The sequence below is a fragment of the Papio anubis genome, chromosome 5, assembly GCF_008728515.1.
Source record: "Papio anubis isolate 15944 chromosome 5, Panubis1.0, whole genome shotgun sequence".
In the NCBI taxonomy this organism is placed as follows: domain Eukaryota; kingdom Metazoa; phylum Chordata; class Mammalia; order Primates; family Cercopithecidae; genus Papio; species Papio anubis.
Window position 1 is genome coordinate 132,162,903 of NC_044980.1, and position 16,738 is coordinate 132,179,640.

Consider the following 16,738-nt stretch of genomic DNA (forward strand, 5'->3'; position numbering starts at 1 on the left):
CTGACCTTAAATCTTTTGAGTTTAGTTCAGTAAATATGTGCTGAGGACCTGCTATGTGGCAGGCATTGTGCCAGGTCCAAGGAATACTGAAAAAAGTCACAATGCTGGCCTGTCTGTAAGAAAGAGAATCCTGGGATAAGGATGAGTGCTGCCAGATGCTGAGGACAGGGGACACCTCACCCCAGTGAGGGTGCAGAGGGAGGAGTGTTTCAAATAGGTACTCTTGCTTTTCTATTAATAACAACAATACCAGGCATGGTGGCACATGCCTGAAGTCCCAGCTACTTGTGAGGCTGAGGCAGGAGGATCACTTGAACCCAGGAGTTTGAGTACAGACTGGGCAATAGAGCAAGACCCAATCTCTTTAAAAAAAGTAAAAAAGGAATAATAATCATGCATGTTGGGCCTCTCTGAAAGATGTAGGGAGTCCTATCTGCATTGGGATCCCTGAGGAGGGAGAGGAATGTGGAGAATTCAGAGTCCAGGGAGCATGGGCGGCTGGTGGGCTGGGCTTCCAGGCTGAATCATGGGAAAGAAGAACCTGGTCTGAAACAGTACTGGGCGGGATTGGTGTTAGATTCCGGAAAAAACCCCAGGCGGTCTGTGGTGGAACCTGATGGATCCCTCAGAAAGGAAGAGAATGGGGATGGGGCCAGGTTACCATGGTTGATCATTGTGCATAGGCACTAGAGGCCACGCTGGGCAGGCACAGTTGCTGCTGCAGCCTCACATCCTCATCTGGACATGGCTGAGCAGGGCCCCTGGAGCTGGTCCCAATGTGTTTCCTTCTATTCTTTTGACAGGAAGCTCCTGGAGAGCCAGTCCCCACCCCCACCCCGCCCCAGCTCTCCCTCTCTCTTCTCCACTATGGACAGAGCCTCCACTGAGCTGCTGCCTGCCCGCCACATATCCAGCTGACATGGGCACCGCAGGAGCCATGCAGCTGTGCTGGGTGATCCTGGGCTTCCTCCTGTTCCGAGGTAAGAGGCGCCTGCCACTTTTCCACAGCAATTCCTCTCCGCAGCTGGCCATTCTAGGCGTCAGTCCCTTTCTCAGAATACACATGCTTTCCATCCAGGGACTGTGCCCAGGGGAAATTCCAGAGCCTTTTCATGAAGGGGATCAGTTGGATTGGGGGTCCTGACTACCAGGCAGGGGTAAATGGAGCTATGGTTAAACCCTCTTGTGGGAAATTGCCCTGGGGGAGCTGGGCTCCCCATAGAGGCTGGCCTCCTGAATCGTGGGAGGGAGCTGTGTTCGTGCGAGATCCAGGCCCAAAGCTTCTTCTAGGATGTGCTCAGGCTATTCATGACGCTCATCCTCTGATCTTCGGGAAGGGCTGACGACGGCCACTCTATCAACTGTTCTAAGACAAATCCTCTGCACCTTGGGCTTCACAGGGAATCTGTTCTCTCCTTTCACATGAGGAGTAGCAGCCTAGGAATTCCAAATGTTGATTTTAAACTTAAATCACAGCAAGAGGGACTCAGGTTAGACACAAAGAACTGTTCACCAAGGAGGATGTGCATAACATTCTCACATCCAGGGGCTAGAGGAGATGACCTCCAGAGGAGGCTACACGGAAATGGCACCTCTTTGACAGGCTCTGCCAGCCAATGAGTTGTGAAGCCACTCATAGGGGTCCTGGCATCAGGGAGCAGTTGCTGGGAATCATGATGAGTCCAGGACATTTTGACTCACAGGGCAGCAACTTCCCTTTGACCATCTCTGCCCTGCCCCCACCTCACTCTCTACAAGTCCTCTGTGCTCAAAGCAGCAGAAAGAGTGCGCAAGAGGGTTCGGATGGGGAGGGGTGGTGGCCCCCCATCGGTGGTGGGTAAGAGGCCTGAGTACCAGAACACTGCCTCCTGGAGAGGTCAGGCATTTCTCTAAAAGCCCATGGGCTGGAGGACAAAACTCTGATTGTCTCCATCCCCTTCTACCCCCTCCATGACAGAGTCACAGTTCTCGGGCTGGGGGTCTAGGCTGTTGTGGAAACTGCAGGTGAGGCTCATGAGGTGGCATTTCCACAGGCCTAGACTTTTCCCAGCCTCCCTACACACTGTTTTCTCCAGGCAAGTGCCAGGGCTCTCAAATGCCCTGTGTCAGCTCTACCTAAGCCGCTATCACTGCCCCCCTGAGTTTCCTAACCTCTCATCCTGAAGTGTGCAGAGCACTTCCTGGCTCCTTCATCTTGATGGACTGAGGAATCCTGAGCACATTCAGGCCCATAAAGGGACTTGACTCTGGATACTCAGAGGCAGGGCAGACTTGAGACCTGGAGGATTTGAGAGAATGGGGCAAAAACAAAAGTGTCTGGTCTTCATTGAGCTTGTCAGTACTGCGTTAAGTGCTTCATATGCATTTTCTTTCCCTCATAACAATTTGCGAGGTACTAATACCACTTGCATTTTACTTAGTTATTTTTGAGACAGGGTCGCTCCATTGCCCAGGCCAGAGTGCAGTGGCATGATCATGGCTCACTGCAGCCTTGACCTCCTGGGCTCAAGCAATCCTCCTGCCTTAGCCTGCTGTGTAGCTGGGGGCTACAGGCACAAGCCACCACACCTGGCTAATTTTTGTATTTTTTTGAAGAGCAAGGTTTTACCATGTTGCCCAGGCTGGTCACTTGCACTTGAAAGAAAACTGAGTCCTAGGCCAGACAGCAACAATGCCAGGACTTGAACTCAGGCTTGCCGGGCTCCATTAACACCCACGATTTTAACTACTAAACTATGCTTCTGAGGAAAATGGGGAGGGGTGCGTGTGGAGATAGACTAGAAGGGGATAACGCAGACAGGATTAGAGAGGGGAAACCAGGGAAATCAGAAATTCCTGTGGCTAGAGCTCTTTGGGCATCTGTAGGCCCCGTGGTCAGAGACACCCTCTGCTGTAGACACAGATGCTCGCTAAGTCCCTCCCCTACTCACAGAGGAATCTTTGTTGGTGACAAGAAGTTTGGGTAGTGGGAGGGGCAAGAGGCAAGGAAAGAGCAGGCTAGTGGGTCTTGAAGCTTGTGACTTTGGAACTCCTCCTAAGCCACTGAATAGTTTTCTTTCTAGATAAATGCAGAAGGGCAGTTCCTTGTGCCTTCCCACCAAAAATTAAGTTATAACCTTACAGCATTTAGATAGTACATTAGGCCGGGCATGGTGGCTCACGCCTGTAATCCCAGCACTTTGGGAGGCTGAGGCAGATGGATCACCTGAGGTCAGGAGTTTGAGACCAGCCTGGCCAACATGGTGAAACCCCATCTCTATTAAAAATATAAAAATTAGCCGGGCATGGTGGCAGGCGCCTGTAATCCCAGCTACTCAGGAGGCTGAGGCAGGAGAATCCCTTGAGCCCAGGAGGCGGAGGTTGCAGTGAGCTGAGATCGTGCCACTGCACTCCAGCCTGGGTGACCAAGAGAGAAACTGTCTCAAAAAAAGAAAAAAAAAGTACATTAGATATGCTGGATTAGTAACTGATAGATGTTTTCAGGTCATGCCTTGGGTTAAAAAGATTCTCCCAGGGTCATCCCCAGCTAGAAAGGGTTTTCTCTAGCCTGGGCTTCCTGTAAATTTTAACTCCCCTCTTGACCATCCTCCTCTCCGCAACAAGGGAGTGGGACTCTCAGAAATGGTGATCTAGAAAAACATGGCCCAGGGTTTGGTAATTTTACACTTGGAAACAATTAATTCTACACTATCCAAATGATAGCCCCATGGAGGAAGGCAGTGGCTTAAGGAAAATAAGCACAGCAGCAGGCTGCTACAGGCAGGGGTGGACCCCTGGCACCCAGCCGCCTCTGTCCACCCAGGCCTGGGCTAAATGCTCCCCTGATGCTGAGAGGCCAAGGGAGCAACAGAGCCAGGCCAGGGGCTTCAGTCCCCACTCAAACAGAGGGACGGGAACCCAGCTGGGTGGCTCCACTTCCCCACGTTGTTTTCCTTTCACATTGTTCACAGGTTTCAAGAATGATTTCATTGTGGAAAATGAGCAAATACAACCTGACCTTTCAGGTTCCACATACACAGCAGGACACACACAGCGGCACATGAGCATGCACTCACTTTTTTGCACAGAGCCCCGCAGACACACTTGTACATACAAAAAAGCCACTGAGGGCTTCTGGCTGGGGACTCTTGGTGACTGACCCCTCTCTGGGTTTGGTCAATAACAACCATGTCCTATGTATCCTCTGCCTGTAAAAGTGAATGGGTTGCTCATGCTAGAGCTTCCCTGCCTCCTATATATACCTCAGAACTTACTTCCTGCACAGGCCCCTACCTCCAGCCAAGATACAAGCCCTAATTCCCATCCCCATCTCACTCACCTTCCCATCTCTCAGCCCCTTCCCTGGGGGCAGGACTAGGGTGACAGTAGCTTAGGGTAAACATTAGCCTACGGACCTGGAGTCCTGGGCCCTTCCTTGTCAAGGTGTGGCAGGTCCTCTGTCCTTCCTTAGAAATGTCACTAGTTTAAAATAACCTTCCCCTGACCCTGCATCACATTGGTAAAATGCCCATGTTAGATTGAAGAGACAGGGAAGGACTTCGGGACCCTGAGCCATGGGGTGGTGGTGATGTTGCTATTGAGTCACAGTCTCGGAGGAAGCCAGCACCGTGAGCCACAGCCCGCACCCTTTAGCCCTCTGCCTAGTGTGTCTGCCTTCTAGCATGGTAGGCTTAGAAAGCCAAAAGGGTTTTTTCTGTTTTCTTTTCTTTTTTTTTTTTGAGGGATGGAGTCTCACTTTGTTGCCCAGGCTGGAGTGCAATGGCACGATCTCAGCTCACTGCAACCTCCACCTCCCGGGTTCAAGTGATTCTCATTTCTCAGCCTCCCAAGCAGCTGGTATTACAGGTGTGCACCCTCAGGCCAGCTAATTTTTGTATTTTTAGTAGAGGCAGGGTTTCACCATGTTGGCCGGGCTAGTCTTGAACTCCTGACCTCACGTGATCCACCCACCTTGGCCTCCCTAAGTGCTGGGATTACAGGCCTGAACCGCCGCACCTGGACAGTGTTTTCTTTTCTTTTCTTTTCTTTTGTTGAGATAGGGTCTCTGTCTGTTGCCCAGGCTGGAGTGCAGTGGTGCAATCATAGCTTGCTGAAGCCAGCCTCACCCTTCTGGGCTCAAACAATCCTCCCACCTCAGCCTCCTGAGTAGATAGGACTCCAGGTGTGCACTACTATGCCTGAAGAATTAAAAAAACAAAACAAAACAAAAACCTTTTTAAAGAGACAGGGTCTTGCTATGTTGCCCAGGCTGGGCCAGAAGGCTTTCTGAGGGTTCCTCTCTAGGCTCTGTGCTAGGCAGGGGACTTACCAAGCTATGTGTTTTGCTTTCTCTTGCAGGCCACAGCTCCCAGCCCACAATGACCCAAACCTCTAGCTCTCAGGGTAAGACCAAACATGGCTCTACTCCAGCATGTAGGCCTAGGAACTTAGGAAGGGTGAGAGGAGCTCTATGCCAATTTAGCCTTAACCTCAGGGGGCTGGGACTGTGGCTGGAGCAGGAGCTCTCAGGACTCACCAAAGCTGAGCTCATCTAAGAATTTTTTTTTTCAGCATGGCCGAGTCTAATGTGCCTTGAATAAAAAAGAGGTGAATGGTTGGGAGTGAGGGGTGGGGAATGGGGTAGGGAGAAAGACACACAGATCTAGGGAAGAAGAGAGGGAGATGGAACAGTAGGAGGCCGTGCACCCCTCAGCCTCAGATGGTCTGTTTCAGGAGGCCTCGGCAGTCTAAGTCCGACCACAGAGCCAGTTTCTTCCAACCCAGGTGAGTGAGTGCGGTTACTGAGGTCCCGGCTCCTGCCCCACATCCATTCATTCAGACCTGCTTGGAGCCCAGGGGTTCTTGGATGGGCGAGGGAGTGTGGTGTCACTAAACTTGCCCTACCTCCCACTCACCAACTGCTTCTGTCCTTGCAGGATACATCCCTTCCTCAGAGGCTAACAGCCCAAGCCATCTGGCCAGCACCGGTACGCCAGGTACTGTGTCATTCAGACTGCAAACGCCATCCAGGGAGGGCCCAGTGAGGACCCCGACACAGTTTCTGCTCTAAAAGAGAATATAGACCGGGGCGAGGGGGAACAGACAAGGAAACAGAACCTCACATTGATGATGACATGCAGGGTGAGAAGGGCTGCGGTGGGCACAAGCAGAAGTGTGGGAGCCCAGGCACATGTCAGTCACTTCGGACTTGGGGGCCAGGGATGACTCCCAGAAGCGGCTTCTGAAGCCAAGCCGAGAAGGGGTCAGCTGAGCACGTGGAGGCTGTGGGATGGAGGGTAGTGGGGCTTATTCCAGGCAGAGGGAACTGCCCAGAGGTGAACAAGAGAATGGCCCCTTCTGGAACTGGAAGCAGGAAAGAAGAGGAAGATTTTGGACTGAAGAGCCCTCCCGGTGCACAGGCCGGCCAAGGCCCTGAGCAGGCCCACATGTGCTTCCTCATTCACAGCAGCTACAAAGAAGGCTGCGCAGGCCCCCATGGCACCCAGTAAACCCGTGACGCCGAGGGCAGGCACTGCGGATGGGCTCTTCCTGACCTGGCTGGGCCTAACTTGGGCCAAGCCACAGATGCACACATCAGGACTTGTTGAGTGCCCAAGGCGAGGGGCAGCGGTGAAAAACACTGGGTTCCATCTGGATGGGTTCCTTCTGCCCTCCTCAGGAGGCCACAGAGGTCAGGACCGACATCAGTGGCACCCTGGCTCAGGAAAGAAAGAGGCTTGGTGGGGCATAGAGGCAGAAACTTGGGCCTGGTCACAATGAAGGTAAAAGGAGCTTAGACTTGAGACTGAGAAAGGCATAGCCAGAGAGAGGGGAGGGGAAGCATACCCCAAAATGAAGGAAAAGGAAGGCAGAAAAGGCCGGGAAAGGGCTACAGTCCTCTCAGGCAGGGAAGATTGGCCTTTGCTTAGCAGCAAGGGAGAAGAGCTGCTGGGGGATGCCCCCATCTTGGTCATGCTGTTTCATGGTGCAGGCACAGGTGTCCCCAGCAGCGGAAGAGGCGGAGGCACAAGCAGAGGTGTATGTCCTGCCAAGGCCACCCTGAAGAGCAGTGGGCAGGAGATGTCTGTGACCCTTTCTCTCATCTTATCTCTTGGCTCTCAGATTTTTTATTCTCCCAGACTTATTTGGGAAGGGGGAGTGAGGAGGGATAAGGAAGTGGAACAGCAATTGGGCCTGAAGTATGATGCGTTGAGGAGGGAAGACACAGGTGACATAGCACCTTTTTTGTTGTTGAGAAGGAGTCTTGTTCTGTCATCCAGGCTGGAGTGCAGTGGTGCGATCCCGGCTCTCTGCAACCTCTGCCTCCTGAGTAGCTGGGATTACAGGCATGTGCCATCAGGCCTAGCTAGTTTTTTTGTTTTGTTTTGTTTTGAGACAGAATCTTGCTCTGTCACTCAGACTGGAGTGCAGTGGCACAATCTTGCCTCACTGCAATCCCTGCCTCCCGGGTTCAAGCAATTCTCCTGCCTCAGTCACCTGGCTAGCTGGGACTACAGGCACGCGTCACCATGCCTGGGTAATTATGTATTTTTAGTAGAGATGGGATTTCACCATATTGCCAGGTTGGTCTCAAACTCCTGACCTCATGGTCTGCCCACCTTGGCCTCCCAAAGTGCTGGGATTACAGGCGTGAGCCACTGTGCCCGATTTTTTTTTTTTTTTTTTTTTTTTAATTTTTAAGAGAGATGGGGTTTTACCATTTTGGCCAGGCTGGTCTCAAACTCCTGACTTCAAGTGATCCACCTGTCTCAGCTGCCTAAGGTACTGGGATTACAGGCATGAGCCACTGCACCAGGCCAGCATAGCACTTTTTAAGAGAGTCGGAAACCTTTGCCCTTAACAGGCAGCCTGGTTTGTTGGAGCCTTGCCTGAGCAGAAACGTTCCTCCCACCTCAACCCTGGCACAACACAGACGGCTCTATTTTGCCCAGTCTGACCTCATAGCTCTGCAGCATAACGTCCGGTCCTTCCCTAGGGGGAAGCGGGAGGGAAGCTAGCTCTCTCTGATAGGCTGTGTCAGTCCCCTTCACTGATGCCCCAACCCCACTCCATTTTAGACACATTTCAAAATGTTCCCCCCAATTCAACCACCATGAGCCTGAGCATGAGGGAAGATGCGACCATCCTGCCCAGCCCCACGTCAGAGACTGTGCTCACTGTGGCTGCATTTGGTGAGAGCGGGAGGAGAAGGTGGGACATAGAAGGGAACCCCACCCCTGGAATTGACCTGGACTCTAGGTCTGGAAACACAAGTTCAAATTTCACCCATTTGTTCCAGGAGGTTCTGGCTTATGAGGAAGACCCTTGTGGGAGGGGGGCTCCTGCCCCTCCAGTCCACTCTTCTTAGTTGTGCTGGGTTCCATGTTCTCGGGGGGATGGAGAGGGGGCGGCAGGCTGAGAGCTCACCTGTTCAGCAGAGAAGTGGAACTCACTTTGCTCCTGGAGCCTGTCTACAAAGTACTCAGCTGGGAAGGGAATGCCAGACTCTTGTTGGCCCCCGTTTTGTCGCCCCGACTGGCCCCCTTCACCCCATTCTTTTCTCTGTTCAGGTGTTATCAGCTTCATTGTCATCCTGGTGGTTGTTGTGATTGTCCTAGTCGGTGTGGTCAGCCTGAGGTTCAAGTGTCGGAAGAGCAAGGAGTCTGAAGGTGCGTACCCTGCCCTCAGGGACCCTTTTCCCCTCTGCTGGCAGACCCAGGGCTAGAGCCCCAGCTCACACCAGCCTGCATCTGGGGGAAGGAATGGCACATGAGTGCCTCTCCATGAGCGGGAGGGTCCCCAGGTGGGCTTTGAGAGGAAGGCTGGACTTGTGAGTTACAGCATGTGAGCCCCAATCCGTGCCTTTGGCTTTTACAGATCCCCAGAAACCTGGGAGTTCAGGGCTGTCTGAAAGGTAAGAACGTCAGAAGCATCTTCTATCTGACACCCAGATCCCAACTCCCAGAGGGAACTCACACTTCCCGCCTTCCACACGCACACACCCACACCCCCACACATCACACACACACCCACACACCTTGTTCCCAACACACAAGTATACCGCTCACACACACCCAAACAACACCACACAATTCCCCACACATCACACACCACACCCACACACCCTGCCCCCACCACACACCCTACACCCCTACCTTACACACACCCAAACACCAACACACCCCTGTTTATTCACACACACACTCATTTCACCTGAAACCCACCACACACGCTTAAAGCACTCCCTACTGCCACACCTAAACACCACACACCCCTCACACATCACACACACACACACCCACACACCTCAAACCCACCCTTCACACACCCTACACCTCACCACACACCCCAAACACCACACACCCCCCCACATCACACCACACACCCACACACTTGAAACCCACCACACACCCTACACCTCACTACACACACCCACACACCACACACCACACACCATCACACACACACACTCACACCCTCAAACCCACCACACACCCTACACCTCACTACACACACCCACACACCACACACCACACACCCCCACACATCACACACACACCCACACACCTGAAACCCACCACACACCCTACACCTCACATACACACACCCAAACACCACACCCCACATCATCACACACACACCCACACACCTGAAACCCACCACACACCCTACACCTCACTACACACACCCAAACACCCCACACCACCACACCCCACACATCACACACACACCCACACACCTGAAACCCACCACACACCCTACACCTCACTACACACACCCAAACACCACACACCCCCACACATCACACACACACACCCACACACCTGAAACCCACCACACCCTACACCTTTACTTACACACCCAAACACCACACACCACACACCCCCACACATCACACACACACCCACACCTCAAGCCCACCACACACCCTACACCTCACTACACACACCCAAACACCACACACCACACGAATTATACACATCACACACACACCCACACACCTCAAGCCCACCACACACCCTACACTCACTACACACACCCAAACACCACACCACACGCATTATAAGTACACATCACACACACACCCACACACCTCAAACCCACCACACACCCTACACCTCACTACACACACCCAAACACCACACACCAAACATCACACACACACCCACACACCTCAAACCCACCACACACCCTACACCCTACTGCCATTACACACCCAAACACCACACACTACACAATTTCCACACCACACACACACCCACACACCTCAAGCCCCCACACACCCTACACCTCACTACACACACACCCAAACACCACACACCACACACCCCCACACATCACACACACACCCACACACACCTCGCTCCCACCACACACCCTACACCTCACTCACACACACACCCAAACACCACACACCACACACCCCCACACATCACACACACACCCACACACCTCAAACCCACCACACACCCTACACCTCACTACACACACCCAAACACCACACACCACACACCCCCACACATCACACACACACCACACCTCAAGCCTACCTACACACACCTCCTACACCTCACTCTCACACACCCACACACCACACACCACACGCATTATACACATCACAAACACACCCACACACCTCAAACCCACCACACACACCCTACACCTCACTACACACACCCAAACACCACACACCACACGCATTATACACATCACACACACACCCACACACCTCAAACCCACCACACACCCTACACCTCACCACACACACCCAAACACCAATACACACCACACACATTATACACATCACACACACACCCCATGTTATACACACCTCCCACACACCTCAAACACACCACATGCCCCATACCCCACTAGACACACATCTCACACACCACTCACACCACACACACACCCCCACACACACGTCAGACACACCACACACCCCACACCCCACTGCAGACACATACCCACACACCACACACACGCCCCCTACACATCACACACCACACACACACCCCATACATCACACACCACACACACCACACACACCCCATACATCACACACCACACACACACACCCCACACACACCTCAAACACACCACACACCCCACTACACACACACACTACACACCCCACACCACACACATCCCATATTATACACACACCACACACACACATCACAAACACACCATATACCCCACACACCACACATACCCCATACTATACACACACACCCACACACCTCTCAAACATACCACATGCCCCACATTCCCACACTACACACACACCCACACATCTCACACGCACCTCACATACCACACACCACACACATCTCATACTGTACACACCACCCTCACACAAACCTCAAACACACCACATACCACACCCCCCCCCCCCCACACTACACACACACCCACACACCACACATCCCCTACACATCACACACCACACACACCCCATACTATACACACCCCCAACACACATACCACAAACACACCCCACACTCCACACCCCACACTCCACACACATACCCACCTACCACACACACCCCACAAACCACACACACCCCATACTATACACCCCTCTACACACACACCTCAAATACACCACAGGCCTCATACCCCACACACCACACTCCACACACATACCACACACCACACACCCCCCACACTATACACACACACACACCCACAAACCTACCACATACCCCACACCCCACACTATACACATATACCCACACACCCCACATATCATATACACACACTCCTATACACCACACACAACACATCCCACACCCCACACTACTCACACACCCATACACTACACACCCCCACATACATTCACATACCACACACACTCCATACTATACACACACTCCCACATACACCACAAACACACAACACATCCCATACCCCACACTACACACACACACCCACACACCACATACACCCCATGCACCACACACACACCCTATACTATACACATACATCCCACACACACCATAAACGCACAACATGCCCCATACCCCACACATCCACACCACAAACACACACCCCCTACACCCTACACTATACATACACACCACATGCATACATCCTATACTACACACACACCCCCACACCCTATACCCTACACACCCACCCACACCATACCCACCCTTATACCCATACTATACATACCCACCTCCCCACCAACACATACCCCACACACCCACCCAAACCACACACACACCACACATCCCATACCCCACTACACATACCCACATCACACACCCCACACCCCATACCCAACATACACACCCAAACAACACACATACACCACACAGCCACACTTCACACACATCCCCCCATACCATACACACACACACCACACCACACAACACACACACCCCATACCCTATACTACACACACACCACACACCTCATACTATACACACACACACCACACACACACCCAAACCACACACACATCACACACACACACACCCTGTACCTCATACTACACACACACCACACACCCACCCAAACCACACGCACACCACAAACCCACATGCCACACAAAACACACACGTACCCCATATTATACATACACACAACATATACATCTCACACCACACACACCACACATACACACTCCCCCACACATCACATACACTATACATAACACTCCCATACCATACACACACACCCCACACACCGCATACCACACACACACCCCATACCACACACACCACACATGCATTACACCACACACACACCCCCAACACCTCACACCACATATCCCATACCACACATATGCACCCCTCATTACCACACACATCCCACACACATACAATCCTGACAGGCTCCCCTGAGGCCAGGGCTGTGGTGGGCAGAACAGGGGCAGACGTGAAAAGGAATAATCAAATGACAGGAGATGGACTGAAACTCTTCAACCCAAGGGCTAAGCCTCTATAACCCCATCATGAAAAGTGTAGGAATTCAGATCTAATACAAAAGACATTCTCTCAAGCTTAGGAACCACTTACTGAATACCTATTATGTGCCAAACACAATGGTATATATATATATATATATATTTTTTTGTTGTTGTTGCTGGAGACGGATCTCGCTTCTGTCGCCCAGGTTGGAGTGCAGGGCCGATCTCTCAGCTCACTGCAAGCTCCGGCCCCGGTGCTCACTTCATTCTCCTGCCTCAGCCTCTCCAGAGTAGCTGGGACTACAGGCGCCACCTCACCGCTAGTTTTTATTTTTAGTAGAGACTGCCACCGTTAGCCAGATGGTCTTGATCTCTCTGACCTTGTGATCCGCCTGCCTCGCCTCCCAAAGTGCTGGGATTATGCCTTGAGCCACCACACCGCCACAATGGTATATATTTTATAACATGATCTTAAATTCATAGCAATCGCTCAAGTTGCATATATTACTTTTTTTTTTTTTTTTTTTGAGATGGAGTTCTGTTTGTTGCCCAGGTTGAGTACAGTGGCACGATCTCAGCTCACTGCAACTCCACCTCCCAAGTTCAGTGGATTCTCCCACTCAGCCTCCCAAGTAGCTGGGACTACAGGCATGCACCACCACACCCGCTAATTTTTGTATTTTTATAGAGACACAGTTTCCCATGTTGGCCAGATGGTCTCAAACTCCTGACCTTGTGATCCACTCCACTAACTTCCTTCAGGATTTCAGGCATTGAACACCACGCCCAGCCTCTTCGCTTTCTTCTTTCTTTTTTTGAAGGACAGGCTTGCTTTGTTGCCCAGGCTGGACTGCAATGATGCCAACAGGGATCAAATGATCCTCCCACCTCAGCCTGTCAAGTAGCTGGGACTACAGGCATGTGCCACCATGTCCAGCTAATTTTTAATTTTTAAAATAGATATGGGATATCACTATGTTGCCCAGGCTGGTCTCAAACTCCTGGTCTCAGGTGATCCTTCTGCCTCAGCCTCCCAAAGTGCTGGGATTATAGGTGTAAGCCAAGACATTACTTCATTATACATTTTTAAAACTGAGGCTTTAGGCCAGGCGCAGTGGCTTACGCCTGTAATCCCAGCACTTTGGGAGGCCAAGGTGGGTGGATCGTGAGGTCAGGAGTTCAAGACCAGCCTGGTAAACATGGTGAAACCCAGTCTCTACTAAAAATACAAAAATTAACTGGGTGTGGTGGCAGGTCCCTGTAATCCCAGCTACTTGGGAGGCTGAGGCAGGAGAATTGCTTGAACCCAGAGGCGGAGGTTGCAATGAGCTGAGGTAGTGCCACTGCACTCCAGCCTGGGTGACAGAGCAAGACTCCATCTCGGGGGGGAAGAAAAGTTGAGGCTTTGGCGGATGTGATGGCTCATGCCTGTAATCTCAGTACTTTGGGAGGCTGAGGCAGGTAGATTGTGTAAGCTCAGGAGGTCAAGGCTGCAGTGAGCTGTGATTGTGTCACAGCACTCCAGTCTGGGTGACAGAGCAAGACCCTGTCTCAATAAAAACTAAAAAAATAAAATTGAGGCTTTAATAGAGACTGTAACTTGGTAAAGATCAAACAAGTAGTAGGTAGTAACACCAAAATTTAAATGCAAGTCTTAGCCAGGCACAGTGGCTCACACCTGTAATCCCAGCACTTTGGGAGGCCAAGATGGCCAGATCCTTTGAGGTCAGGAGTTCAAGACCAGCCTGGCCAACATGGTAAAATCTTGTCTCTACTAAAAAATACAAAAATTAGCTGAGTGTGATGGCACGTGCTCGTAATCCCAGCTACTCAGGAGGCTGAGGCAGGAAAATCGCTTGAACCAGGGAGGTGGAGGTTGCAGTGAGCTGAGATCGCGCCATTGCACTCCAGCCTGGGCGACAGAGCAAGATTCCATCTCTAAATAAATAAATAAATGCAGTCTTCTGGTCTTCAAAGCACACTCTCATTTCATTATGATTCACCACCAACATATAGATTTTTTGAGACAAAGGTCTAAGGCTCAACAACTTCACAGTTCCTTGACTCTCCATTGCCCTGCCCTCCTCCTCTCTTTAACCCAGACACCCTTCCTCCCCCAGCTGCTCCACAGCCAATGGAGAGAAAGATCGCATCACCCTTATCTCCATGAAGAACATCAACATGAATAATGGCAAACAAAGTCTCTCAGCAGAGAAGGTACATTTTTTGTTTCCTGCCTTCCTTCCCCAAATTCACCTTTCCCCTCCTCCTCCTCCTTTCAGGCCAGAAAGGAGATACTTTCAAAGACCCTGGCTCTTCTCCCCTCTTCTCTACCCCGCCACTCCTAACAAGTTCACTCTTCCCCATTATGCATTTATTTTGCAGGTTCTTTAAAAGCAACTTTGGGTCCCCATGAGGATGATGCAGCTGCCCTGTGACTACAAGGAGGAAGAGATGGAATTAGTAGAGGCAATGAACCACATGTAAATTATTTTATTGTTTCATGTCTGCTCCCAGATCTAAAGGACACTAGCATTGCCCCAGATCTGGGAACAAGCTACCAATAGGGGAGACACTTTCTATATGGACAACTGCTGTGGAAATACTGCCTGCTTCTCCCACCTTCTCAGAGCCACAGGAAAGAGGAGGTGACAGAGCGAGAGCAAGGAAAGTGACGAGGTGGATTGATCCTTTCTACTTTGCATTAAAATTATTTTCTAGCCTGCAGTCTAATTACTTTTAAGGTCTATGCTCCCATGCACATTTCCTAACATAATGTTCTAGCAGCTTTTGGGCCTTCTTTCCAAGGCCAGACATACATGCGGGTTTTGCCTTATGGGCAGCTCTCTGAGAAACTTGGATGGTCGATAGAAGGGACTTTGCGTCAGGTTTTATCAGGTTCACCTGGGTGGTGGTGTTGTCGCTTTTGTTTTTTTTCTTCAGATGGAGTCTCACTCTGTCTCCCAGGCTAGAGTGCGGTGGTGTGATCTTGGCTCACCACAACCTCTGCCTCCCAAGGGTTCAAGTGATTCTCCTGGTTCAGCCTCCCAAGTAGCTGGAGCTACAGGTGTGTGCCACCATGCCTGGCTAATTTTTGTACTTTTTTAGTAGTGACGGGGTTTTACCATGTTGGTCACGCTGGTCTCGAACTCCTGACCTCAAGTGATCCACCTGCCTCAGCCTCCTAAACTGCTGGGATTACAGGTGTGAGCCACCACACCCAGTCATTTTGTTTGTTTGTTTGTTTGTTTTCTTCTTCTTTATACTAGCCCTGCTAAAGGAAAGCCTCAAAAAGTTAGTTAAAAGCTCAAAGTTGCTCCTCTCCACAGGAATCTTTAGTAAAAGGTGAAAGATTTATATGATCTGAAGAGAAACCAGAGTATCACCTGGTTTATTTTTATTAGTAGGGCTGAGGCGACTGACTAACCACTCTAATAGAGGAGAGAAACGAGGGACTGTAAACAGTGACCAGTCATCACCAAGAAAGTTTTGACTAGGAAATGCCAATGGGGAGAGGTGAATGAGATGAGGACAAATGTCCTCTGCCTGCCCCCAGGTAGACATGCATCACTTTGGTCTTAGCTATGGGATAAACACTGGGAAGGTTTGCGGTGAAGATAGGTCTGTGACTTCATCACCACAAACCCCACCCACTTTACCCCATACAACAGTTATCTTGTGTCCTAGATATAGAATAAAAGATTGTAGAAATACTGGAAAGTCATTTAAAGAGAAGGAGGAGAAGAAAGGAGGAGTCTGCTTTCTTAGTCTTAGTCATGTCTACCATGACATTAGTTTGGAAATGAATCTTGTGGAAAATTGAGGGAGGAGTCATCCATG

At 51.1% G+C, this 16,738-nt stretch overlaps 1 protein-coding gene and 1 non-coding gene across 4 annotated transcripts; one reads left to right on the plus strand and one right to left on the minus strand.

The window, feature by feature from the left end:
* Nucleotides 1–841: 841 nt before the first annotated feature.
* On the plus strand, nucleotides 842–15,631 carry ECSCR (endothelial cell surface expressed chemotaxis and apoptosis regulator). Of its 3 annotated transcripts, XM_031666797.1 has the most exons (10): nucleotides 843–980; nucleotides 5,338–5,382; nucleotides 5,713–5,763; nucleotides 5,916–5,975; nucleotides 6,971–7,015; nucleotides 8,058–8,171; nucleotides 8,550–8,648; nucleotides 8,857–8,893; nucleotides 15,019–15,115; nucleotides 15,284–15,631. In XM_031666797.1, exons 1-10 carry the CDS (start codon nucleotides 920–922, stop codon nucleotides 15,290–15,292), a joined length of 618 nt encoding a protein of 205 aa, XP_031522657.1. In that variant the 5' UTR covers nucleotides 843–919; the 3' UTR covers nucleotides 15,293–15,631. The 3 variants fall into 3 exon arrangements, with proteins under 3 accessions (XP_031522659.1, XP_031522657.1, XP_031522658.1); XM_031666799.1 differs by lacking the exon at nucleotides 5,338–5,382 and having other exon boundaries at nucleotides 842–980; XM_031666798.1 differs by lacking the exon at nucleotides 6,971–7,015.
* Nucleotides 15,632–16,165: 534 nt separating this feature from the next.
* LOC116275205 lies at nucleotides 16,166–16,281 on the minus strand. Its single transcript, XR_004184146.1, has one exon. It is a non-coding gene; the product is annotated as a U5 spliceosomal RNA (small nuclear RNA).
* Between the last annotated feature and the right edge of the window lie 457 nt (nucleotides 16,282–16,738).

What these genes read in the sequence shown, in the direction of transcription:
- ECSCR (XM_031666797.1), top strand. Translation starts at nt 920, where the DNA reads ATGGGCACCGCAGGAGCCATGCAGCTGTGCTGGGTGATCCTGGGCTTC. An exon ending in CCAAACCTCTAGCTCTCAGG is followed by an intron (nt 5,383 to 5,712) that starts GTAAGACCAAAC and finishes GGTCTGTTTCAG; the next exon opens with GAGGCCTCGGCAGTCTAAGT. An exon ending in GCCAGTTTCTTCCAACCCAG is followed by an intron (nt 5,764 to 5,915) that starts GTGAGTGAGTGC and finishes CTGTCCTTGCAG; the next exon opens with GATACATCCCTTCCTCAGAG.